Here is a 25,572-nt window from a genome sequence, read left to right as displayed (position 1 = left end):
CCACTTGAGCTATATAACTAGTTTGCAGATAGCTCAACGAAGTGGCTCATCATGTGGACATTTATACCAGCCAAAGAATCTAAATAATCTGAACGCAAAACAGACAGACACACTGACAGATGGATGGACAGAGCCCCCGGCATGAACACTCTCAACCGTCATTAGGAAAACGTTCCAAATGCTGAAAAACCAGGGCGCCGACATCGACAACGCACGCAGGCGGGCAAACAAACAGTGAAGGCAACCAGGCGGGCGGGCACCGGGTGAGAACATCTCTTAAATTTCGATTTAAAGCTTTCGTGACTGCAGGGATTCATCTTCTTGGTTCTTTCGGTAAAGTCACGTAGAAGGGAAGTAATAAAATAATAAAAATAAAACATAATAAAATAATTCTCACGACGTTTCGGCCACAACGCAAGCAGCCGTCCTCAGGTGAAAACCAGGTCTGTCGAGGCGGCAGCGTCTTACTTGAGCACCACCTGCAGCAGCTCGCGTCCGTCGCTGTTGAAGCGCGTGAACTCGCGCACGGAGATGTGATCGGCCAGAACATCGCCCAAGTCGACGCCGTCGCGCAGCCACACCACGTCCATGCGGCGGTCGCTCTCCACCGAGCAGCGCAGCTCGGCCGACGCGCCCACCGACGCCGTCAGGTTCATCGGGCTGCGCTGGATCGACAGCGCTGGATGGGAGAGAAGGTTGGGGTTGGGGTTGGGGGGGGGCAGGGGGAGTCATTGGTTAGGTGAGATGAAAGTGGGCAGAGAGAGGGAGTGTGGGAGGGGGGCAAAGGTCACAGGGGAGCGTAGAGGGAATTGGAAGATGAAGATAATGATGTGAGCTGCGTGGAGTTGAGGATGTTTTAGGATGATGTTTTTGAACGCGAGTTCTCCAGATCCCCACCACAGTGCATTGTCATCTTCATCACTGTCAGCCATGATCTATCCACTGCTGGATGAACGACTTCCCAAGTTGTTGCCATCTCTCACGGCCCCGAGATGAAACGATCCATCTACCTCTCAGTAAACATGGATGGAGCAATATGAACACAGACTCTGGGGGAACACAGGCTCTGCTGGTTGCACAAATCAGTCTGAAGACAACTGTTATAAACACGTCACAAAAAGTAAACGGGAAAAATAAATCCATCATTGTAATCATTTACGCTGAACAAAACCAACGTCAGCAAGACTAGAAAGCAAATGCCAAAGTTGTAAATAAACAGATGTGTGCAATTCACTTGGGCCACTTGAAGGGCTTGTAAAGGGGTCAGCTTGACCACACAGTCTAGAAGATTGCTTTATTTATCAATTCATTACGTTGGTGCAAAAATGCGCAAGCTGAGTATATTGCGCAGACGTTTTGACACTCGGCTTTCCCTGCCACGGTTCGCAAGCAATCTCGCACGGTAACCCACGAGCACCACCACCACCACCAGCAGCAGCTAACAAAACAAATTGCCCCCCAACCCCCAGAAAATAATTAACACCACCTGGGATGTGTCCGATCTCGTCGCACCTCAGAAGCTTCAAGCAGGCTTTAGTGCCTGGGTAAGGCTTGCGAGGACTCGTGCTAAGACGGACGTTTTGCTGAAGATGCCACCTAGCCGATCGGAATGAGACGCCAAATCGCCAAATGACAAACACCTCATAACCAAATCGCCCTGGATGTGCCCGATCTCATCGCATCTGAGAAGCTAAGCAGGGTCTTTTAAACAAATGTATCGACAGTGCTTCAGATTGGGTGGCCACCATGCATACCAGGTTGTCATAGTCTGCTCCGGGATGGCCATGTGGTGGGCAACAGAGGGCTATTGCAGCAAAATGTACTGTTGCACTGCTTTATGCCCCCTAAACATATACGCTCCCCATATTTTAACTAACCCGCACTGGTCAGCATGGTCGGTGAAGTACGGCCAAGCGACCTCTACGACCCGCACGGCATGGGGAGGGGGGGGGGCTTTCACGCAGCGGCGACTCGGCAAAAGGGCCGTGTGCACGCGTACATTGTGTACAACAACGGCAATCGTCCTGTTGGCACGGGTAGAGTTTTGCACGATTCGGCACTTTCAGAGTGCAGCAATCACACTTTGTAGCTAACCGGTGTGGTAACGGGGTGTTCTCGTGCAATGGCTGATAAGTCCTGCTTCCCCATTATGAGATCGTCACCCTCTGTTCTCTTTGGCCTGCGATGAGTCCAAGTGTGAGTGCAGAAGATCAAGTGATCGTTGAAAGCGCGAGTCGAAGTGTTTTCAACCACAAGCAAAGAGCCGGCTGTTTTGCACGTGCATGTTAATCGTCTTGGACATGTGTCCCGCGAGACAGTTCACGTGTGTGGGCATTTGAACATCGATCCGTGGTGACCACGTCACCCTGAATGGAGTGGCCATCATCCAGTGGTGGAGTCACCAAGGATTGTACTTTCATTTCTTTAGAACCGCTTTTTTGTGTTTAGTTTGTTGACCTTCCCTCGCCGCCTGCGATTAGCACGGTCAACTATGTATGGCGCGAAAGAAGTCCAACATACAGTACATACATGTTTCACTCATATTGTTCAATATGTATACACACCAGCGTATATGATACGACACAAGTGGTGGTTATTTGTTATTATACCGACTGTTGAGAAAAGTCAGTGTGGGCTAGGGGATGACACGTCGCCAGAAGAGATGATGGTTGATGGACGAGACTGGTGAGAGAATAGCAGCCAGTGGATGGAACACAGCCAAGAGGAAGACCATCGCGGAGATGAGCCGATTAGCTAACTTCCCTCGAGAATAAATCATGTTAAAAAATAAATTTTTTTTTAAACACGCTTTAATGAAATGTACCGTACGAGTAATGTCAGAACTCCACGACTCCAGGAAGTGGCCCCGAAGATTGCCATAACGTAAGGGATTGTGGTGATTTACAGCCAACGTGAGTTGAGCGTGGACAATTAGACCCACGCCGAAACATATGTAAAAAAGATTGTTTAAAAAAAAATATTTTTTTAATGATAGAATATAGTATTGTCATCAGTATGACATACATATACCAAGTTTGCAGTCGATATGACATTGGGAAGTGGGTTGAAATTTAGTTACAAGATTTGAGGATACGACAACAGACAGAGTGAGTTTATAAAAAGCGTGTCAAAGAATGTTTAAAAAAAAAATTATGATAGAATATAGGATTGTCATCAGTATGACATAAGTATACCAAGTTTGCAGTCGATAGCACATTAGGAAGTGGGTAAAATTCGAGTTTCAAGATTTGAGGATACAACAGATACAACAGAGTGAGTTAAATAAAAAAAAGCGTGTAAAAAAAACGGAAAAATCACTGGCGGCGGCTGAGACACCTGGGTTCGAACCCAGGTCTCTCAGCTGTGGCAGCCCTGACCTCTGAGCCATCCGATTACCTCTTGCAATGCATTACTGCTCACCCCCGACGTTTGGCCACGTGATACACCGAGTATACCTCACAAATATAATCAGTCGAGATTGTAGCCCAGAGTCAACTAAGCACGCCCGTGCGCACACAGCGTAGCGGCCTTCAAATATTAACTCACGCACCCTTAAATACAAACTGGTCCCTTTAATTTGTATTTTCAAAAGTCAATAGCCTAAGTGATTTCTTGCTCAAATGAGCATTGAGGGGCTGCTTTTCTCCTATTTACAGCCTTGAGCCAGTGTTGGAAATTCCACATTTCTATGGCGGGGGGGGGGGGGGAGTTTGCCTGTCCATAGAACCACCACTGTTGGCTCTGGACTACTGCACTGCATAAACAGACCGAATCGAAAGCTGCTAGACTGGAAGGCAGGCAGGGGGTGGGGTAACTTTTTCCCCGACTGAGGGCCGAATAGGACTTTAACAAATACCTTTGGTGGGGGGACCACACATCGGCACACACGCTCAGGGACTCCTGTCACCGTAGGAGGCCCTGGCAGTGACAGAAGTGTTGTTGTTGCCAGGTCGACAAAAGTGAACCCTCCAGTACCCGATTAGCGAGGCTAAGAAGCTTGCGGTGAAGGATTAGTGGCCGTGGGTCGTTTCGATGTGGTAGGCCTCACGTGCCCACGGTCCGTATGATATTAAATTGTGGGCCCCCCCCCCACCCCGAGCCTAACATTTCCCACAACGCTCGTGGACAACGACTCCTTGACACATCTGAAACATCTGATGACAAGAACGGGGCGTACAATTTAAATCGCGGGTCGAATACAAATGTGGATCTATATCGTGTCTAAAATTGTGACCGCATCTCATGATGCTGCACAGAAACAGTGGGGTCTTTAATTTTGTTGAGAGGCAGCAGTTAGTCATAGGCAGAGAGAAAAAACTAGTTTTTAGCCGAGACACTACCTTATTTATACAGCATGAAAGGAATTTGCGAACGAGAAATAACAAACCTTTTTTAGTGATATTTTATTTCCCTCATGACCATTGTGTAACAAGAGAAACTCAGACTGGGTTCGTGGTGTCGGCATTTCTCAGCAACACCATGGCCACTTTCTACACACACGTACTACAATGGGCATAACACAACCGTGAAATGTCAAAGTTTGAGTCCCACGGGAAAAAAAAGCTTTATTTGTCACTCAGATTTCTTTTCTCCATTTCACAAGTCAATTACCAACTCAAGGGTCATAGGTGGTACACAGGTAATCGTCAACACCACAGGTATCTGATGACCTTCGGTCGGAATGCACGACAATATCTACTCGGAAAAAAATATCATCACCCGGCAAGAATACATGTCGCTATGGCTCTGGCTTACTCTAGGCCACCGGCGACACAAAACTAAAAGCGACGGGGCTCACAAACTAACTTATGTATGGGGAAGTAAAGTTTCCTAAACAATAGATTCACGATTGTGATTATGGTGTTAACACAAGTGGCAAGCGATATCCAAACTGGTTCTACCCCCCCCACGCACTTCCTCTTGTCAATCCGCATTGACCAACGTGGTGAAGTATGGTCAAACAACCCCGACGACGGGCAAAAAGTGGAACTCCTATTTCTTTTCCTCACGTAGAACACCCACGGTGGCCATGAGGACACTAACAGCAGCAGCAAGTTAAATCTACTGGCAAATGAGGTTCCAATGGTGTAAATGCTTACCCCGAGCTCTCATACTCTGATGGTGCATTGTCTCTGAGTTGTGCGCCTTTTGGCGTCATCTGGTCCAACCCATGTGAGACTAGGCTCTAAGGAAAGCTGTCTCGGGTGTGGACCAATCAACTTCAAGGACAGTGCACATTATCAGAGTTATGTTTTTTTTTGCATTATGACTGCAGGTATTGTGGTCTATGCAAACATGACTCCTTGTAAAAAAGGTGTCAGTTTTGTTGCCAGATAGAAGGGTAAAAAAACTATTATCAAGTGAAATCTTGTTTTGTTGTTGTAACTTGCTCATCCGCCCCTACTAGACATTTGTGAAAAAAAGCTTCATAGCTCATCGAATTCCTCAAGGATAACCAAAGATTCTGATTCTCAACTGGCACTACCCTCCCCATTCCCACCATCCGTAACCTGCACTGACTGGCATGGTGAAGTATGGTCAAACAACCTCCACGACCGGCCGACACAGCATGTGGGGCGAGGCCTTCATCCAGCAGTGAATTCACTTAGGTGCCGTAAATTCTATTATTGCATTACGCCACGTCACTGCTTCTGCGTCACCTTTAGCCGTGAAGAACAGACTTTGGCACATTTGCAATCGTGACAAAGTGCACGAGTAGTGAACACCACATGTTGCATTACGTTACACATATTAGTGCTAAAGTAACATCGTTTTGTGTTTATTCTTGAAGGGTTTTGTCCGTTACTCTAATCGGTAACAATTCACATGCCAATTAACAAACATTCATACGGAGATAATTGTATAATGTAATTCTCTTCCAGTCCCACATCAACAAGTGCAGCCTCCGACTCTTATCCGCTATCTGTCGGTGACCCCATTTGCGTGATATAAAGGACCATTGCTCGAAAAGTCACCTGTTATAGTACACTATCATTCCCTTTCATGGCGGTGTTTTTGACGAAGGCATCGAGGGGTTTTGGTTGTTGTTTGTGCAAAGTGCATGAATCCATAGCCGTCAACCCATAGGGTGTACCCGTATTCTTGTGCAGGGAAATTTAATTCAGGTCCATACGGCGTACAGCCGTTTCAATGCGGACCAAACTAAATTGTCTCTTTGTGTTTCTCCATTGTGATGGAACTTTGTAGGATGAACCTTTGAGATTTATAAGGGCACGGGGTGACCAATAAGGTCTGAATTGGTCTGTAATAAGCTCGGCACTGATAAGGGGTTGACAGGTATGTGAATCGTTTCCCGTGACTGTTGAAAGGCAAGCTGAGCTTAGGTAAGGGGCCGTCCATAAATGACGTCACGCACCTAGGGGGGGGGGGGGTCAGATTTTTGTGATAATGTGTGACGAGGGGGAGGGGGGTGAGAAATGTGACGTTACATCAAAATGCACAACTTTAAATAAATATAGAATTGTTATAACACTCGTACAACATCAGAGTGCAGCGCCACATTAAATACGCACTACAATGACAATAGTTTAAAGCGATTTGAAGCATGTTTTATTTTCAAAATGGAAATATGGTTTTGGGGGGGGGGCAGAGCTTTGTGACGTCATATTTGAGGGGGGGGTCTGACTTTTTGTGACGCCGTGTGACGAGGGGGGGTCAAAAATCGTCCAAAATCTCGTGACGTCATTTATGGACGGCCCCTAATAGAGTCCAGTGTATATTTCCGAACAGACGGTCCCGGCACACCACATCGATGATACCTCTCGTTGTGGCTGTGGCTACCAGTAACGCGCCTACTCCAGGCTACCATCGACTCGCAAACATAGTATGTATGGAAATAAGTCCTGCCCGGATGTGTGTGTGTATATATGGGGGTGTTGTATTAAACGATGCCATTAATTATCGCGACTCAGATCCAAGATTCTGGTTCAATAACCGATTGTTGTGTTCTACGTTGCAGTGCAGCGGACCGCGTGAGAACCATGGCAATGCAACACAAGTTATTGAAGGCGGATCGTGTAAAGTTCGTGTGAACAAAAATGAGGCCGAGGAACAATCGAAGGTGTCTCTGTCGGAGGGACACAACTGGGAAAACACAAACACGTTGTTGTGTAGATACCTCGGGAAGTTATTGACGGCGGATCGGGATCAAACTTACGACAATAATGGAGGTTGCTGTATGAGTTTGGGTGCTTTTGGAAACACCAATATGCCTAAAGGAGAAGGTTTTTAATCAGTGGACGGTACCTAACATTTTATGACTTGGACCAGGGCAAGTTCTGACATTACTCGCCAATCTGCGTTTGTTGTCGTGGCCAGGAATTGAACTCGGGTAGCCCGGTTTATCACTCAATATCAGCTTCTCTGCACGTTTTTCTGCGGATTTAAAATTTCCATTGTAATATTTAAAAAAGATATTGTGACAAATCTAATTAACTTGTAGCCAAAACAGTACAAGAAGTATTTGTTTTAATATCGCAGGCAACAACATTACGGGAAAGTTTTTGCAAAGTTTGACTGAAGATAAGCGCGCAAGCCAAAATACCGCACAAAGCGACGTACAGCCGAGTAAAACTCACATTCGTCAATAGCACTCCGGCCTCAAAAGAAAAATAATAGGCGACGTTTCGGCCAATGGCCCCTCTTCAAAGTACATTGTATGTGCGATGAAGAAAAGTCATTGCAAGACAACTATTATATGAAAGGCAGTGTAGTGTTATGTATGTATGTATTTTATTAGGTTTTATTTTATTATTTTATTATTTCCCTTCTACGTGACTTTACCGAAAGAACCAAGAATATGTATTTCTTATAATTGTGCCTGTGCACTACTGTCATCGCTGCCGCGTCACCAAATTACGTTTAATCACTCACACCACGCTTGCTGAATCCAATTAAAATAATTGTTGGGAGTGACACAGCTGAAAAACATGCACTGTATACCGTGGGGCAACTATTAAAGGCGAATTAGAATCAAAGAAAATACCAGGTTAATTAGACAGCAAGTTACACGTAGGCTTTCACGACCAATATTATGATTATTTCGGATTGTATCGCGTAGATATAATGCCAATAATTTGGCATAATTGGCTACGTGATCTCATTGTCTTTGTCGGGTAGCGGAGGGTAAAGTTGAATATTGTCATTATAGCTAAACCATGATACAACCCAAAAAAGAAATCGAAATTATGAATCCGAGAATAAATATTTCATATAATTACTAAATAGCTTTTGAAGAGGCGAGGGACAAAAGGATTGTTTTCTTTTTTTATCGATTTAAAGCTTTCGTGACTGCAGGGATTCATCTTCTTGGTTCTTTCGGTAAAGTCACGTGACTTTACCGAAAGAACCAAGAAGATTGTTTTCTTTGTTGTCAAACTGAATTTGATACCAATTTGATAATCATATAAGTAGCAGTGTGTCATTCCCTGCATGCGTTATCTCCATACTGTTGTTGTTCAACTTGCGTATAATTGTCTCCATCAGTGTGCACACCAGGTTTGCGATCCATAAGGCAACACGCGCATCCCGACGTCTTTTCAATCGACGTGCCGGTGTTGAAGTCCTCCGCACCTGCGATTAGCACGGTTGGCTGCGTACGGTGCAAAATAAGTTCAACGCACATACAAGGAAAGTGTAAGCTCAAGACCTCGCTCTTACCTTCAGCCGAGAAGACAGCGCTCAACAAGAACAGGGCCACCACTCCGCCAAACTTTAAGTTGCATCTTGCGACCGAGGCTTGCTCCATCATTCAGTCCACTTTCTCCCATTCACCGACAATCCAACACGCTCTTGCGCGGAATCAATCAACAGCCTGTCCTGCGCAGAGACTCATCCACCGCTCTAAAAACAAATCTTTGTTGGAACAAAATCAGAACATTGTTTTCTCTGCTTTAAATCAACTCAAGGTCCCTTCAGCTACAGCCTACGCGCATGAAACGAAGTTCATCGCAGCTTGAGAAACTCGAACGACTTAAAAAAAAAACCCCAGGAGTTTGCACGACACGCTATGGATTATGTTTCGCCTGATTTGTATCGACAGTATTTGCCAGCCTTTTTGTTGTTGTTAAGTCGTACGAGAGCTGAATTTAAAGCGAGTTGGCAAAATACCGACGCTTCTATATTTCGCTGGACGATAACTTGACCACGAGACATTAAACTACTGCAAGACCTCCTTCGCATAGGAAACCATGATATGGACTGAGCAACCGGGATAGACAAACAGGTCTCCTTCTTCCACTGTGTTTACTTTTGTTGAATCAACCGAAGCCGGGGGGAGGGAGCTTTTGTTCCTCTTGCTCGCTTCACTCCATCGAATCACCACTCTCTCAATGGTCGGTGCCGTATCCGGCCGGGGGCTGGGTGAACAGGGAGAGAGAGTGGAGGCTGGATTTTGTGAGAGATGGGCGGGACATTGAAGAGGTGTAGGAGGAGGGGGGGTCACATCATGGATTAAGAGAGGGAGTGGTGGTGGTGGTGGGTGGTGGTGGTTCTTGTTGTTTTTGTGGTTGGTAGTGGATTGCGTTCAAAGTTTTCATTGAAAAAAAAGTGTTGGGGGTTTTAAATCGCTGCAGTTGAGCGCCACCTGACGGCTATTTTGAGGATTTCGATTGCAATCGGCGTGCAACTTTAATGCGGAATAGTGAAAATGAAAGACGCGAGTATCTGTGGGACCTTTTTTGCCAGTATCAAAATGGTGTGGGGGGGGGAAGAGGCTGTACCCTTCCTGGCAATAAAACAGGAGGTGTTAATATGTCCAAGGGGGGCCGTCCATAAATGACGTCACGCACCTGGGGGGTTGGGGGGTGTCAGACATTTGTGACGATGTGGGACGAGGGGGGGGGGGAGACATGTGGCGTCACATCGAAATAAGCAACTTTAAATTAATATAGACAATACGTTCTACTTAATTAAATATACGTTTTAATACATGTTTTTTTGGGGGGGGGGGGGGGCAGAGCTTTGTGACGTCATATTTGAGGGGGGGTCTGACTTTTTGTGACGCCGCGTGACGAGGGGGGGGGGGTCAAAAATCGTCAAAAATCGCGTGACGTCATTTATGGACGGCCCCAAACACCAAATCTAATAATACCCATTTTACAAGGCATCAAGTCTGCATTAACCACACGATCGTGGAAAAACATGCTCTGATGATAATAATATATGCATTTTATTGGTTCTTTCGGTAAAGTCACGTAGAAGGGAAATAATAAAATAATAAAAATAAAACATAATTAAATAATTCTCACAACGTTTCGGCCACAACGCAAGCAGCCGTCCTCAGGTGAAGACCAGGTCTGTCGGGGAGACAGCGTCTGAATGAAACAGCACCACGCTTGGAGCGTATATTTAAGCTGGGTTGGAAGATGAATCCCTGCAGTCACGAAAGCTTTAAATCGAAATATATGCATTGTCTTTGAAAATGAATGTCCTACACCAGCGACAGCCTCCCTCATGGCCTCGTCTCACCAGAGTGGCCGTGCAACCCAAACTATGGAACGCGTAGTCAACACACTGCGGTCTGAGCTCCTTTCGACGGAGGAATAGCAAAACAATACGATACGTCGCGATCCATAGAGACACCGAGATAGAGAGATACATTAAAGACACAAGCCACAGGAGTGCGACTGTGATCGTGCAACCCAAACTATGGACATAAGTGAGTTTTTTTGGGTTAGATCGCGTAAGTATAAATACGTCGTGACAATTGGTTTTTTACCCTTTTATCTGGCAAATGAGGTACAAATGGTATAAATACGTCGTTAAACCCACCACCACCCCGGCACAGCCGACTAGTAAGGGTTGTCATGTCAACAGAACGATTAATTACAACTCGCATCATCAGGCGATCACGATAATTACTAATTGTCTGTGTCGGGTGGTGGCGGGTGTAACGACACATCGATATTTACGCGATTATAACCCAAAAACACCCTCTTTTCTGGATAATATTGGCCGCGAAAGCCTGCCACGTGTTAAACAAAACTATGGACCGCGCAGTCAACCCACTGCGGACACGACACGAAGCCCTCTCGTGGTGGCCAGGAGAGGCAGCAGAACCAGCAAGACCTCCTTCACAATTGGTTGGCATTTATTTCCTATCACCGTGCCATGCGTAAGGTTAGAATGTCGAGACGTGTCACTGTGGTAAACAGCCATGTGGGTAAATCAGTGAGAGGGATGTGAATGGTGGGAGGACTGGACAGGGTTGGGAGTACGAATTCCAGTGATGTGATGTCGTTTGACATTTCATTTTGAAATGCAATGGAGCACATGGCCACTGCAGCAGTAATCAAAAGAGCATTGAACAGAGGTTAAATTTTTATTAGAAAGTCTAATATATAAATGTTATTCGTGTGATGTGACTACTTTGCATTGCACGTTCCTGCACTTTTCCGCGTCGGAGCATTGCAGACCGCACTGAGTTGCATGGTGTAAATTATGTTTAAAAATAATATATACATCAATTACAATTAGCTGATGTGATGAACAACCATGCCATCTTTCGATTTAAAGCTTTCGTGACTGCAGGGATTTATCTTCTTGGTTCTTTCGGTAAAGTCACGTAGAAGGGAAATAAATAAAAACAATTCTCGCGACGTATTGGATTGCAACACAATCAATCATCATCAGGTGTGAAAATCACAGCAATAAAATTAGAAAAAAGTGGCGTTTATTTTATTTTATTATTTCCCTTCTCCGTGACTTTACCGAAAGAACCAATAATATGAAACCCTGCAGTCACGAAAGCTTTAAATCGAAAAAAAGTCCAAAGTAGTTGTTTATAGTGTCTGATTATAGATATAAAAAAAATTGTAAAAAAATACCAAACATCAGGTAAATTGTTATATTTCATGAGAAGTTTTTTTGTTTTAATGAATAAGAATTTAATAAACTTTGCCACTTCAGCGCCCCCTCACGGTCACCGCCTTTTCCCGCCAAATTTCGAGTGCGAGAACCCCGCTGCGTCTCGAGACCTATCGCCTCAGTCTGCAGATTAGAAGTTCTTGTTGTTTTGTGTGTGTATGCTCCTCGTTTAACGCCGCTTGTTAGCGCTCGGCTAACGAAGGTAAGTTGGTGTTGTTGTCGTTCCCAAGTTTGCGTAAAATTGTATATATTTTTTATAAATAATGTGAGGTAATTGTTTGTGTGTGTGCGTGCTACAGTCCGTACTGTACCGCGTAAGGTTTTATCGCTTGGTACCTCCGCCCAGTATAAACGTGATACTTATTGTGATAATATATTGTATTACTTGACGTGTTTTAACATTATGAAAGTACCGCCGTGTATCTTTAATACCGTCGGGAATGGTTTTTGGTTGTGTGGTGTGTGGGCAGACTTGGCCCCGTCATAGTAACGCGGAGTTTTCGTCACTGGTTTAGCGTCGCTCATCACAACATTGGGACGCTTGAGCTGTTGAATGATTGGACTAAGTTATTATTTTTCCCCGAGTAATCGATTAACGACCACAAAACCGGTACTGTATGTACTGTATGACAATAGTGCGTTATCCACAAGAGTCGTGTGGCAATATCCATTGTACTGTACATGGCTCCCACGTCTATGCTCCCTACATCAACCCGCACTGACCAGAATGGTGAAGTATGGTCAAATGACCCCCACGTCTGATGAGGCGTGGCGGCCGTCATCCAGCAGTGGATTGACTACAGGGACGTGCACGTCCTGATGTGATCCTTGCCTTTGAGCCGTTCAGTGTTTACAGTGTCATTATATTAATGTAATTCGGATTGGCTTTGTATACAATACCTATGGGGTCGTCCATAAATGACGTCACACGATTTTGGACGATTTTTAACCCCCCTTCGTCACTCGGCGTCACAAATAGTCTGACCCCCCTCAAATATGACGTCACAAAGCTCTGCCCCCCCCCCCCCCCAAAAAAAAACATGCTTCAAATCGCTTTAAACTATTGTCATTGTGCGTATTTAATGTGGCGCTGCACTCTGATATTGTAGGAGAAAACATTTATCAAAAAATCTAATTAAGTAGAACGTGTTGTCTATATTTATTTAGAGTTGCGCATTTTGATGTAACGTCACATTTCTCCCCCCCCCCGTCACACATCGTCACAAATATCTGACCCCCCCCCCCCAGGTGCGTGACGTCATTTATGGACGGCCCCTTAGCAGACTTCGACTTTGCCGTGCTTGCATGCAATTGACGTTACTGGGACACTCATTCTATCGTCACACTGCAGGACACTCCTGAAAGTGTATTCAATAATTATATATTATATTACCAGTTCACTGCTGTCAGTAATGTGGGTGTTTGTGACTATACTTCACCACGCTGGTCAGCGGGGGTTTGTGAAGGTGGTGCCCAAGAACACTGATGTTAGCAATAATATAGTTTTTTTTTAGTTAGATCGCCTAAATATGAATGTGTCGTTAAACCCGCTACCACAATATCCATATTGTTATGGATATCATCCATATTATTACGGATGAAATTGGTCGCCAAAGCCTACGTGTTAAACTGATGTTAGCCGTGGCCCAGAATTGAACTTGAGTGACCGGGTTCTACACCAAACAATGTGCACCCCGAATTCCTTTTTTCCTCATGCCCTAATTCACCCCAATTCTTCAGGTGAAAGTAAGTCACAGAATAAACGCATAATTACTGGATCAGCCAATGTCCATCCATTGCTGAAGGCATCAAGCCATTACATTCAGAGTGATAACTACCTCACCTGGTATACAGGAAGTTGTGCGATCGATCCCGACCCTAACGTCTGCTGTATATTTGGAGTTTGCATGCTCTCCCCATGGTCGCGCGGATTTCTATCCGTGTTCTCCGGTTTTTCCCTCCACGTTTAGAAACTTGCTTTTAGAGTATTTTGGCTGCTATACATTTCCACACGACGATAAGCCACTTCGTTGAGCGATCGTTTGTGCCTAGATCATTTCTGAAAAAGAGCAAGATATCTCGGTAAGCCTTAGCTGGTAAAATAAAAATAGTTTAGTTTTAGTTTACTTGAATCGAAGACCCTTTAGCTTCTTATCACATACATTTATGTCTATAAATTATCCTTGAAATTCGTTGGCAACATTGATAGAAAATGAAAGGCCAACAAAGGCACATGTGCAAGCATGGTTTAGAAAGGGTTGCTCTACCATCGACCGAAAAGGTTTCTCTACCATCGACCAGACGCTATCAATTGCAGTCTGCACTAAATATGTCAAAGTACGTCTGCAGGGGTGGGGTGTGTGGAGTGTGCAAGTTCCGTTGGTGCAACGATGCATTGTCATGATTGTGGACAGGCTGACACAATGTGGACGGAGGTGGAGTTTTTGTCCGGCGAAGAACAATCTGGCACTCGCCTGGGCTGTGGTTCCAGCCAGGAACGTGGGAATGCCCTCTACCAGATCGACACACTGCTCAAGGTGTCCCCCTCCGAGAAGGTAATGTGTACTGAGAGAAGCCTTTAAAAATAAAATGACAAAGGGCTATAACACCTCGGTGACACTTTCGATTTGCTTTCACAGGTCCTCACCAGCCCACGTGTGTGGCTGCAGAGTAGCAATGCTGGTTTTATTCTAACAGTCGACAGCACTGTCACCCTACTCAGCAGCAATCAGCTGTCTCTGCTACTTCAGCTGCAGTTCGGTAAGTGGTTGTGGGCCACGTTCACAGTTCTTTGAAGATACCTTTCTACACTGCCAAGCATTGTCACGGATGCCTAAATCACGCTGCATCAGAGGTTGCAAACGGGTTTTGATTCCTTACCCGTACCCGGCCGCACCAGGGTCGCAAACGGGTACCCGTACCCGGCCGCACCAGGGTCGCAAACGGGTACCCGTACCCGGCCGGGTACCCGTACCCGGCCGGGTACGGGTAGCCGGGTATCGGGTAGGGTACGGGTATCGGGTACCCGGTTGCGACCTCTGCTCTGCATGTACCTGATCTCATAAGATATAAGAAGCCAAGCAGGTTCCAGTCTTTGTGATCACTCCTCACAGCAGGTGTTACAGGCTGCTGTGCACTGATTTGCATGGCTAAGTATGGTCAAGTAATCCCTACGAACTGCACAGCATGGGGACACCCTCATCCCAGCAGTGAATTGACAAACGGCTGTATGTGTACATAATATCATTTACCTTGGTAACATAAGCCTTATTGATCTGTGCACCTATTCTCAGTTGACAATTTTCAACAGCATCTCAAATGACTGGTTGTTATTGATGCATTTCACTATTTTCATTATTTTGTCTGATGCTTTGTTGTGGTAATTTTCCAAAGGTCGACATCATTAACAGAAATGGCATTTTTCAGGAGAAATGGCACTCTGATTGAAGGTTAATGCTTGAGTTAACATTTCGGCATTCAACCCTAAATGCTTCTTAATCATTCTTTTTCAGAGGTTGCTGAGTTGCTCAGAGGTCAATGTGTTCAGCTGGCACCACAGAACCTGGGTTTGATCCAGACAGCCACCTCTGATTAAATCTAGTTTTCTTCTATATTAAGTTGATGGTTTTGGCCCAGTCACCAATGAATGCAAATAGATTAACGACATTAAATAATTATTTTTTGTCCTAAACTTGGATGAATACTAGCGCTGAAAATTTAAAACAATTGCATTTAAATCATGTGACAAAGCTTACTCTCTGTGACCGGGAGGGTGTAAAAGTGTTGTTCCCTACTCTATAGATTAGATATCAAAGATAATGATTTGATATTCTGTTTTGTGGGCCACTCTCCAATATGGGAGGATGCATTGTTCTGTGAAAGGTCCGACTGGGTACTTTGTCTCACGACATGATGCCTACAGCACAATCTGGATAAAGTTGGAGGAAGGGGAATATAAAAAATTAAATAATTTGCCATCTCTTTATTATTCTATTTCTCAAGTGAAACCGTTTTAACAAGATGACAATGTTTGCTCACAGACTCGCCGGTGGATGTAGTGGGGCTTTGCCAGCGAGGTCACTTTCTGGTGGTGGGTGAGAGCAGTGGTTTTCTGAATCTCATCCACGTCGCCTCCCAGCGGAAGCTGATGACCAAGGTGCCGTGTGCTGCTTAAGTGTCCCCTCGTCTCTGTTCCAAACACAAATCTCTCAAGGCAACAGTCAATTGGCACTTGCTGTACAAGCTATACTCTTTAGGACAAAGGTGGGCAACCTATGGCCCATGACTTCATCTCAAACGAGCTACGGCCACATGACGCCTACCACTTTGAAATGACCTGCAAATTATATATATCCATCGTTGCAAGCATGATAGCCACTAATCAGCTACTAGAGGGCAATTTTTTCGACCTGCCATCAATTTCGCTTTGGCTTGATCAGTGGACTTCTGTCACTGCAAGAGGCTCCTTGCAGTATATGTTAATGTGTGACCCACCAAAGGTATTGAAATTCCTATTCAGCCCACTGAAAGTTAAAGGATCCCTGTCCCTGCTTTAAATGTACCATTGTCAAAGTGTTGATTACATTAAATTCACGTGTGACCATTGCATTTTCTTTTCAACAGTGTCTTCTTCAAGGAAATCCATTGAATGGAAATGGGTCGTACATTGATCTGATACTGGAGCCAGACCCATCTCAGAATGGTAGGAGGCATATTGTTTATGTACAGAACTGCACTATATGGAATGTATCGTGTGCATAAATATATGAGCTCACTGCCTATGACCAATTATGTTTTTTTGTGTTATTCGCAGTAAGAATCGAAGATGCATTGTTTCTGCCCCTCAAATTATTTTTAGTACTTGAATTCCTCAAAAGGCCATGTCTCAATGTTCAAAAACTCAAGACAGGCATACAAATATTTTTAACATTTTCACTGCAGTTCTCGTTTTGATTGTATTTGTTTTTGTTGAATCCTATAACTCATGTTATTGCTTATGTAGTTGTATTGTGTATATGACATGACGTGCCAGCTGGACTATGGTTCTCAATGTTGCATGACCTTTCTCACCTTAGCTGTCTCTTACATGAATATTTTAAAAATATTAATACTTTGGTACATGTGGTGGTGGTGTAGGTGGCTTGATAAGGTTATGTCAAGCCTGTTGTCATGCTATGGTCTGTCCACTTGCAGATGCCTACCATATGTTTCTTCTGTCGAGAAAAGGATTCTTGTGGGTGTCAAACTTGCGACTTGAGAAGCTTCAGGAAGGTAAATGTTATCGTGGGTGTTTACTAACTAACCATGCATGACTGTCCCTAGGAACGTCCTGGTCTTAAGACTCGGCGATGAACATTGTCTTCTTCTTGGTTTTTTCGGTAAAGTCACGTAGAAGGGAAATAATAAAATAATAACAATAAAACATAAAATAATTCTCACGACGTTTCGGCCACAACGCAAGCAGCCGTCCTCAGGTGAAGACCAGGTCTGTCGGGGAGACAGCGTCTGAAACTTTCTCCCCGACAGACCTGGTCTTCACCTGAGGACGGCTGCTTGCGTTGTGGCCGAAACGTCGTGAGAATGATTTTATTATGTTTTATTTTTATTATTTTCCTTCTACGTGACTTTACCAAAAGAACCAAGAAGATGAATCCCTGCAGTCACGAAAGCTTTAAATCGGAACATTGTCTTCATTATCATCTTTGCACCGGCGGCTTTTGGCTAGCCATCGAACAAAGATGGTCACTGCATTGCACGTTTTCTGATGTGATTCTGTGCCCATCTGGAACGCTCTTCCGATATTATGAAGCCCACTGGAGCTATGCACTTTTAAATCTGGATTGAAAACAAGTTCTACATACATACATCATTGTCATTAAAACCCAAATTTAAAATGGAATTTGGCCAAACACGACCATGCTAGACCCTCTTGAGAATGAGTTGAGAATTTATGTTGCGAATTAAGGACATCAAGTGATGTCTTCTAACTCGTAGATCGCATTCATTGCAAAGCATTAATTTTTGTTTCTTCCATTGTGTGATACGTATGGAAGGTTAATTTTGTATATGTATGCACATTTATATTTGAAATACACAAGAATAATTCGAAATGTATGTGTATGTTTGTGTTTTAGCTTTGGAGACAGCAAACATGACAACTGCCAAAGAGGTAAATATTGAATTACAATTTTGTATTTCCATCTACAAAACTGGAAATTTCCCTGAATGATTTATATTAAACTTCGTTGTGATGAAATGTACACATTCAGGAGACAACTGTAAATTTTTATTAACCCACATGAAGTAGAACATGTACTATTGAAGATGTCAACAGTCTACTTTGGAATCCCATTCATGGTTTTTTTTCTTTTCCCATAACAGTGCCAAGAAAAAATGAACATAAAGTTCATTTCAACTCAAGATGTTCATACGGACTATAACAGCCATGGCCTGGTCACATTAGTGGATGGCAGCCCACACCTGATCATTGCCGTAAGAGCTGTATTCCTTTTTTATTAAATTATAATTTATTTGCAAAGCGTTTATGTCATTTACTTTTCGATGAGTGCAGTGGTGAGATAACATTCTTAGCGAGTTGAGTTTTACTTCAACTCAGTATTTTTTTAAACTTTCATTTCTTATTGGTGGCACAGTTGTTAATGCAACAGCCAATAGGGGTCAAAGGTGGGAGTGCCTATTAAAATTGAAATGTATTTAATTGATCATCCTGGATTGGATTTTCTGACCGTTTGATAGGGCTGAACACCTCTTGAATACATTTGTTGGTTGGAGTACCCCATCTTGGGTGATTTGTCCAATCTAAGATGTTGGTTGACATTTTTAAACAGATAGTACCTGATAAGATTACCGACTTTAGATGTTGTATAATCTCCAATGAAATGAATGCTGTAATAGTTTATTATTTGCTCATCTACTTTGTACACGGTAATTAAAAAAGCTAAAGATATTCATTTCTCCTTTATACATGTTTAAATTATGCTTTCAGAGTGATTTACTTACGTGTTCCTGGAACTGTATTAAAGTTAATTAATCGTTGTCGTGGAGGATTATGCATTATACATTCATAAGTATCGAGTCTATTCTTCATAAAAATAAATACGTTGCATTTTATTCCATGAGACTATGGGACATGTAAACCAATAGTTTTGATCAGTTTTCATGCCAAAGCCAATACTGCTGGAAAACATTTGTCCAGAAAAGTGATTCTCAATTCCAGTACTCGCGACCCCCCCCCCCCCATGGTACAGCATTCTGTGATTACCAACTATCAGGTGAATGCGGTGTGCATTGGCTTACTTGGCATATTAATAGAAAAGATTGGTTATCCTAAAACGGTGGAGCACGTAGGTCTAGAAGTCTGATGAGGCTGCTGAACTAAAATCTTATATTTATGTGCAGGGGCAGACACTTGCCTGTTAACTTACCTAAGGAGTTGTTGCTCTTCATTTCCCAAACAATTTCTACGCAGGGCAAAGGTGACATGGTGCTGTCAGAGTGGAAATTGCATACTGCGACACAGCAAGCCTCCATGCAGAGGGCAGTGGATGGACATTTTATGAATGGTAACCATGTGCAGGATTTTTTTTTCACATACATTCCTCTTTTAACATCCAGTCACCCACGAGGTGGCGGGTAACAGTGGCGCAGTTGTTGGTGCATTTTTCTAAGAGCCCGTCAACACAAGTTTCGATTTTTAGCCATGGCTAACAGTAGGCGGGTGGATTCTAAAGCAGTCCTGAGCTGCCCCTTCACCAACCCGCACTGACCAACGTGGTGAAGTATGGCAAAATATCCCCCACGACCGACTTAGCGTGGAGGAAGCCTTTCAGCAATGGATTGTAATGATTCCACTAGGTGGCATTGATACCAGATGTGTAAACGAAAAAAATTCGAAACTGCTGTGTTTTACCTGACATAAGAGGAAGAAAAACATTTATAAAATGTTCAGTGTATCCATTTGCCAATGTTTAACTGTAATTAAATAAGTGAATGCATTTGAGGCCACAAAAGGAGGAAGTGTGCACGCAAATTTAAATTTCCGTAATATGATATTTCAAAATATATGCCATCACGTGAGCATCTTCAGTAGGTTTTTCATGCATATTTTTTGTGCGTGTGCCACTTTTAATGTTTTGCTTTTCTATCCTTCCTTTGCAAATGCTTAGGTGCTGGCATCCAAAAGTGCCTTGGATTCAACAACTTCATCTTCACGTTGGACGACAACGTACGTTACTTTATTCTCGCGGATAAATTGGTTGGCTTGCACTTCATGAGCAATGCCTGAGAACCATTTCTCTTGTGTGAATTTTAATTTACAGAAGAATGTAAGACTGAAATTCGACATTCAGGTCGAAGAATTGATTTGGTATGAACTGTGGGCGTTGAAGCTGTGAACTGGTGTATTTGGTTTAAAATTGAGGTCTCATGTGTTTCAGAGGCACAAGTGTTTCCTGTTGCTGCATGTTTATTAAATGCATTAATGTTGAGAACACGAATACCAGTTGGATGCTAGCTGCATTTTTTTAAATTTGAAACTAAATATTAACATGTGCCGCACTGTTACTGATGTGTGTTTTAAATGAGTATATTTTAAGATCTTTCCGCCCACACATTGGTGGCAATTGGTTTTCATGTCATACCAGGTGTTCTCCCCAAACTAATTATCTCAACCTAAATTGGGTATTTGTTGGGGTGGGGAGGGGCAGTAAAAAGGTGTGAAGTGCTTTCATCAAACATGACTGCTTGGATTAACATATTCCAAAAACCAAGATAATTTTTTAAAAAGAAATCTGCATGTGGTCTTATGCGATCACACATAGTTCGTACATTCAGGATTCCATTACATTCTGGAGTCCAAAAACACCCAGCTTCGTTCTTAAGCAAAGAGATGTCTTGTAAATTCCGGTGGAAGCACCTCGGATAAATTACCAAATGATATCAGCAAACAAGTGCCTAATCTCTGATCCCACTAAAAGAACCCCTGCATTTATCTATCTCACACAATTGTCCGCATTAAATTGAATCTGCACGTCTCATGCCAGATCCACTCACCACCCTCCACGACTGGAAATACAAAGACAGCCCATTATACGGGAACACCGACAAGATCATTGACCATATAATAAAACATTGAGAACTCTGAAAATGTAAGAGTCATTAATGCAAGCTACCACACGACAATTTAAGCCATTTCCTGGCTGAATAATCTGGACATAAATGTGTAAGTTGCTGTTCATCCAGTCATATGCAAGAGAGTTGTTTTTGTTGGTGTTTCAACATCTTAACACCTGTTTCATTGCCAGGAATTGAGTTTGGTTCTCTTTCTGTGATCTCAAGTATTTCTCACTGCACAGAACCTCAGTGTGTACCTAGCCTGGTACTGCTAAAATGGTGGCACTCATAATAGCATTTTTTTTGGGTTATATCGCATAAATATATAAATGTGTCATTAAAACCCGCCACCACCCAACACAGCCAACTAGTTAGGGTTGTCACGTAAACAGAACATGCCAATTCGTCACATTGGCGGGTATTAACGACACATTTATATATTCACGCGATCTAACCCAACAAAACCTCTTATGGATGATTTTGGTCGCGAAAGCTTACGTGTTAAATGGTGGCACTGCTAAAATATTAGCTTCACTACCACTTAGCAGTGAATGTTGTTTTTCTGTCGTTGCCTGGGTTGTGTGCAGCATACGTTGAGCATGTGGGACGTGTGTAGCCTGGTGCTGGTGTGGCAATGGCCACCCGTCTCCGTGCAGGACTTTGGCCTCGTGACTGATGGTGATCTCAAGTCGGCTGAGATGAGCAGGTCAGCCTCCACTGTGAATTCCTCTCTTGCTTCTTGCCATCATCAATCATCCTTAATCAATCCACTGCTGGATGAAGGCCTCTCAAAACCGCAGCCACCTCTCATGATCCCGTGACGCAACGATCCGTTCACCATCTGCTCCTTGCCCAACTTACTTTGGTTTTGTGTCATGCTGATAGCGACAAGTCGGTTTGCGCTGGTAGCCAACTCGCAGCCAACCTTCTCAAGTGTGTCTGTTTCTGGTTAGCCTCTCCACTTCTGGGAGTGATTCCAAGTTCCAAACATTCTTCTTTAATGGTATCAAGTGATTTTTCCCCCTAGACATCGTCTAGACCTGGTTCCACAACGATAGCCCATATAGATTTGGGTGTTGATGTTAATGTTAAGAATGTAATTGTGTCCCAGTCACATTCCCCCTTTACTCCAACCCTTACTCCCATACTACATATCTTTATTCCCCCCCCTCCTCCACCACACACACTTGCTCATGGTCAGATGTCCATTTATTTTTGTCAAGAATATTACTATTTTTGGTTCTTTCGGTAAAGTCACGTAGAAGGGAAATAATAAAATAATATAACAATAAAAATTAGGACGTTTCGACTGCAACACAAGCAATCATCATCAGGTGTGAAATCCACAGCAAGAACATTTGAGAATTTGTATTGTTTTATATATTTATTATTATTTTATTTTTCCCATCTACGTGACTTTACCGAAATAACCAAGAATATGAATCTCACTGCAGTCACGAAAGCTTTAAATCAGAATTGTGCTTTGTTTCTTCTGTTTTGTTCAGTGTGAAACTCGTCATTATGACAACACCGAGTGAAGAAAAGGTAAGTAGTGTTATCGCAGGAGCACTGATCAGTGGTCATTCTTGTGTTGGTCTTGTATTTCTGGGCAATGATAAAACAAGCAGGACGAGGTGTTAAATCAAAATTGGCGGATCCGTTTACTCCATGCTTACACAGATATGAATGACCTCAATGGAATGATGCCTAAATCAGTTTTTATTCACAAAGGGAGACAAAACTGATTTGAAGAATTACACACCCATTCGTCTTTTATCACATGTATACAAACTGTTCAGAAAGATCATACATAATTGAATAATGGTATGTTTAGTGGCCAAAAAACCACAAGAGCAATCTAGTTTTAGAAAACGTTTTAATATTATTGTCAACTAACAATATCGATCCGATTTTTTTACAAAAGACAACTTAATGCCATTTTAATATGAAATACTATAATGTGTTGCATGTGGTTGCTATGCATGGTCAGGTGAGGTTTCTTCAGGTCTTCTCCCTCCCGGCCATGGAGCAACTGTACTCACTTGAAGTCACCAACCACTCATTCCTGGCCCGGGCAGCTATCACACAGGCAAGTCCTCTTTTTTTATATAATTTAACATGAGCCCAGTACAGAGAATAAACCATGACTAAGGGAGGGGGCATAGAAACTCCGTGAAAAAAAAGTTCTAAACTCAGTGCTCCTGGGTATACAGGCAAGTCCTCTCAACTATGTGATACCGATGCATACTATTAGAATTTAACTATAATTTCACCAGAAAAACCTCAACGAGTCTCAGGACTCTTTATCAGGAGGGTCTTGCATTGGGATGTTCGGCCAGTACCGTTTCATGAATTATTTGGTATATGAGTGGAAACTGAAGTATCCTTGCTGGCAAACCCACGCCACATTTGGTTTGTTTTTCACACCGACTTTGCTGTTCTGCAGGAAGCCATTTACCTCCTGGAGGGCATGTACGAAGGAGGAAGCAGGTACCTGTTAATGTCACTTTGGGCTTTGTGCAAAATATTCTGATTCATTGCAAAGACCGGTGCTGATGAGACTTGTGTAAATGTCCTGAAATAAATTGTACTGTGACAGGTATGTGTACCGTGTAATGCAATGGTTAAAGTATTGCTTGTCAAAAGTGGTGGTTTGTCTCTTCCTCTTTACATTACAACTGCAGATGTTGGCAAAAGATTTGTAGGCCTATTGTTTGGGGCCAGATCATTATGCTCTGGTGTCCATAAAAACTGTTTATGAACACTTGGTTCATAAACAGGATAGCTAAAATTAGCTACTAAAAAATATGGGGGGAGGGGGGGCACTATTTTTTGGTGGTATCATTAACTGAATTGTTAGGATAAAGTTGTATTAGCTACTTATCCTATTGAAATCTGTTCATATTAATTAAAAGGTTGCCCAAAGCACAAACCAGTGAAAAGGAAACTACATTTTGTCCATTCTGCTACCAGTCGGTTTCTATATTTTTCATTATATGTTTCTTCATATAAATACATTTTGGAAAAATATCCACATTTCTTAACTTGTTAAAATACAGTTCTTGCATCCTTTAACTATCAAGGCATCCAGACGGCGCCGTCTCCATGCTGGTTCTGCGACATCTGACCGAGGCGCTTCCCGAGAACCGGTGAGTCGCATCGGCAATAAACCCAGCCTGGTGGTGAGCGTCGCGGATACTCCCCCGTGGGAAATGGCGCGGTCCACTCTGAGCAAGGCCCCCAACACATTGTGTTACCCACAATGATCCGAATGGAGCAGCCCAAGTTGATGGTTATTTGGGGGGGGGGGGGTTGGGGGGGTGTTTATCGTTATTTGACGGTGGTGTGGATTTTTCTTTTACACCAATTCCTGAGGGATAGTAGATGTGGAATAATCAATCATGTTTCACATGTGTTTTCATGGTCGTTTTGTGGTCGATAGGACATAACCTAAATGAAATATCGCTCTGCTTAAGCGAGCATGGTGAAATGCTCATGTCCTCTTCTTGGTTCTTTCGGTAAAGTCACGTAGAATGGTCTTCACCTGAAGAAGGCTGCTTGCGTTGTGGCCGAAACGTCATGAGAATTATTTTTTAATTTTAATTTTTTTATTTTATTATTTCCATTCTACGTGACTTTACCGAAAGAACCAAGAAGATGAATCCCTGCAGTCACGAAAGCTTTAAATCGAAATGCTCATGTCCTTTTTGCAGTCCTGAGATAGTACTGGAAATTCCTCATTTACGAGTGAGTTTACCCATATGACAACCACTTTTGACTTCTCACGAATTGGTACTCGTTATCGGATCATGTAGTAGTAAATTAATACTCACTATCGGATCATAGAGTAGTCGAGACACGTGTTCTACTACTACATGATCTGATAGGCCTAATATAAAGTTGCAACGCTGTAATTTTACGCTCTGAAATTATTGTTACGTAGCAATATACATTATGAAATGTGCATTTCTAACATTGGTTTTGTAGGCACAGCAGAATTCTTTTTTTTATGGCGCATATGATGTGGCTTGAAATTTAAATCGAGCCCAGATTGCGGTTATGAGCTTTTGCTGTTGCCGAGTACCATTAGGGAGCGGTCCTATCAGCGTCCACACTTTGCTTCTGAATGGTTGTAAAAATAGCGCATTCCAACAAAACCGCTTGCTATTTAAATGACATTTTTATTTTATTTTAATAGACTGAGCCGCTTGCTGTACATGCAACAGTTTGAAGAGGCAGAAAAGTTTGCAATTCATTTCCACTTGGATGTCGAGGTACGCAATGGTTTGTGCACATGCAGCTGTTTTGTCGATCGTCATATTTATATCGTGCTTCCCATTAGTATATCTATCCCACTGCGGTGTGAAGTCTCTCCCTATGCTGTGTGGGTCCTGAGGATTTTTTTAATTAAAGTCTTGCTTTTCAATATTCTATTTGTTTGCCATTCATATACATTTTATCTTATGTGAAGTGCTCTGAGACAAACCTTTAATTGATGTGAAGTGCTCAATGTAAATAAATATTGTTAGATTTCTTTCCCCATATTTCACCGCA

General features: G+C 43.1%; 2 protein-coding genes across 3 annotated transcripts in view; one reads left to right on the top strand and one right to left on the bottom strand.

Moving 5' to 3' along the window:
• AXL (AXL receptor tyrosine kinase) overlaps positions 1-9,406 on the bottom strand; it is a 72,265-nt gene extending 62,859 nt beyond the window's left edge. For both annotated transcript variants that reach the window (XM_078606206.1, XM_078606208.1), the window contains exons 1-2: positions 8,680-9,406; positions 469-679 (exon numbers count right to left, since the gene is read on the bottom strand). In XM_078606206.1, coding sequence (XP_078462332.1) covers positions 469-679; positions 8,680-8,770 — 302 coding nt within the window. In that variant the 5' untranslated portion in view covers positions 8,771-9,406. The remainder of the gene's footprint in view (positions 1-468; positions 680-8,679) is intronic.
• Positions 9,407-11,944: 2,538 nt separating this feature from the next.
• KNTC1 (kinetochore associated 1) overlaps positions 11,945-25,572 on the top strand; it is a 71,254-nt gene continuing 57,626 nt past the window's right edge. The window contains exons 1-16 of the mRNA XM_078606205.1: positions 11,945-12,088; positions 14,301-14,441; positions 14,526-14,646; positions 15,927-16,042; positions 16,510-16,588; positions 17,080-17,157; positions 18,021-18,055; positions 18,268-18,378; positions 19,376-19,469; positions 20,073-20,131; positions 21,606-21,724; positions 22,524-22,563; positions 23,009-23,107; positions 23,465-23,508; positions 24,102-24,167; positions 25,217-25,292. Of these exons, the coding sequence (XP_078462331.1) occupies positions 14,310-14,441; positions 14,526-14,646; positions 15,927-16,042; positions 16,510-16,588; positions 17,080-17,157; positions 18,021-18,055; positions 18,268-18,378; positions 19,376-19,469; positions 20,073-20,131; positions 21,606-21,724; positions 22,524-22,563; positions 23,009-23,107; positions 23,465-23,508; positions 24,102-24,167; positions 25,217-25,292 (1,269 nt within the window). The 5' untranslated portion in view covers positions 11,945-12,088; positions 14,301-14,309. The remainder of the gene's footprint in view (positions 12,089-14,300; positions 14,442-14,525; positions 14,647-15,926; positions 16,043-16,509; positions 16,589-17,079; positions 17,158-18,020; positions 18,056-18,267; positions 18,379-19,375; positions 19,470-20,072; positions 20,132-21,605; positions 21,725-22,523; positions 22,564-23,008; positions 23,108-23,464; positions 23,509-24,101; positions 24,168-25,216; positions 25,293-25,572) is intronic.

The sequence above is a fragment of the Lampetra planeri genome, chromosome 25, assembly GCF_965212315.1.
Source record: "Lampetra planeri chromosome 25, kcLamPlan1.2.h2, whole genome shotgun sequence".
In the NCBI taxonomy this organism is placed as follows: Eukaryota; Metazoa; Chordata; class Hyperoartia; order Petromyzontiformes; family Petromyzontidae; genus Lampetra; species Lampetra planeri.
Note: the sequence above shows the minus strand (reverse complement) of the source record. Positions and strands in the feature narration are given on the sequence as shown.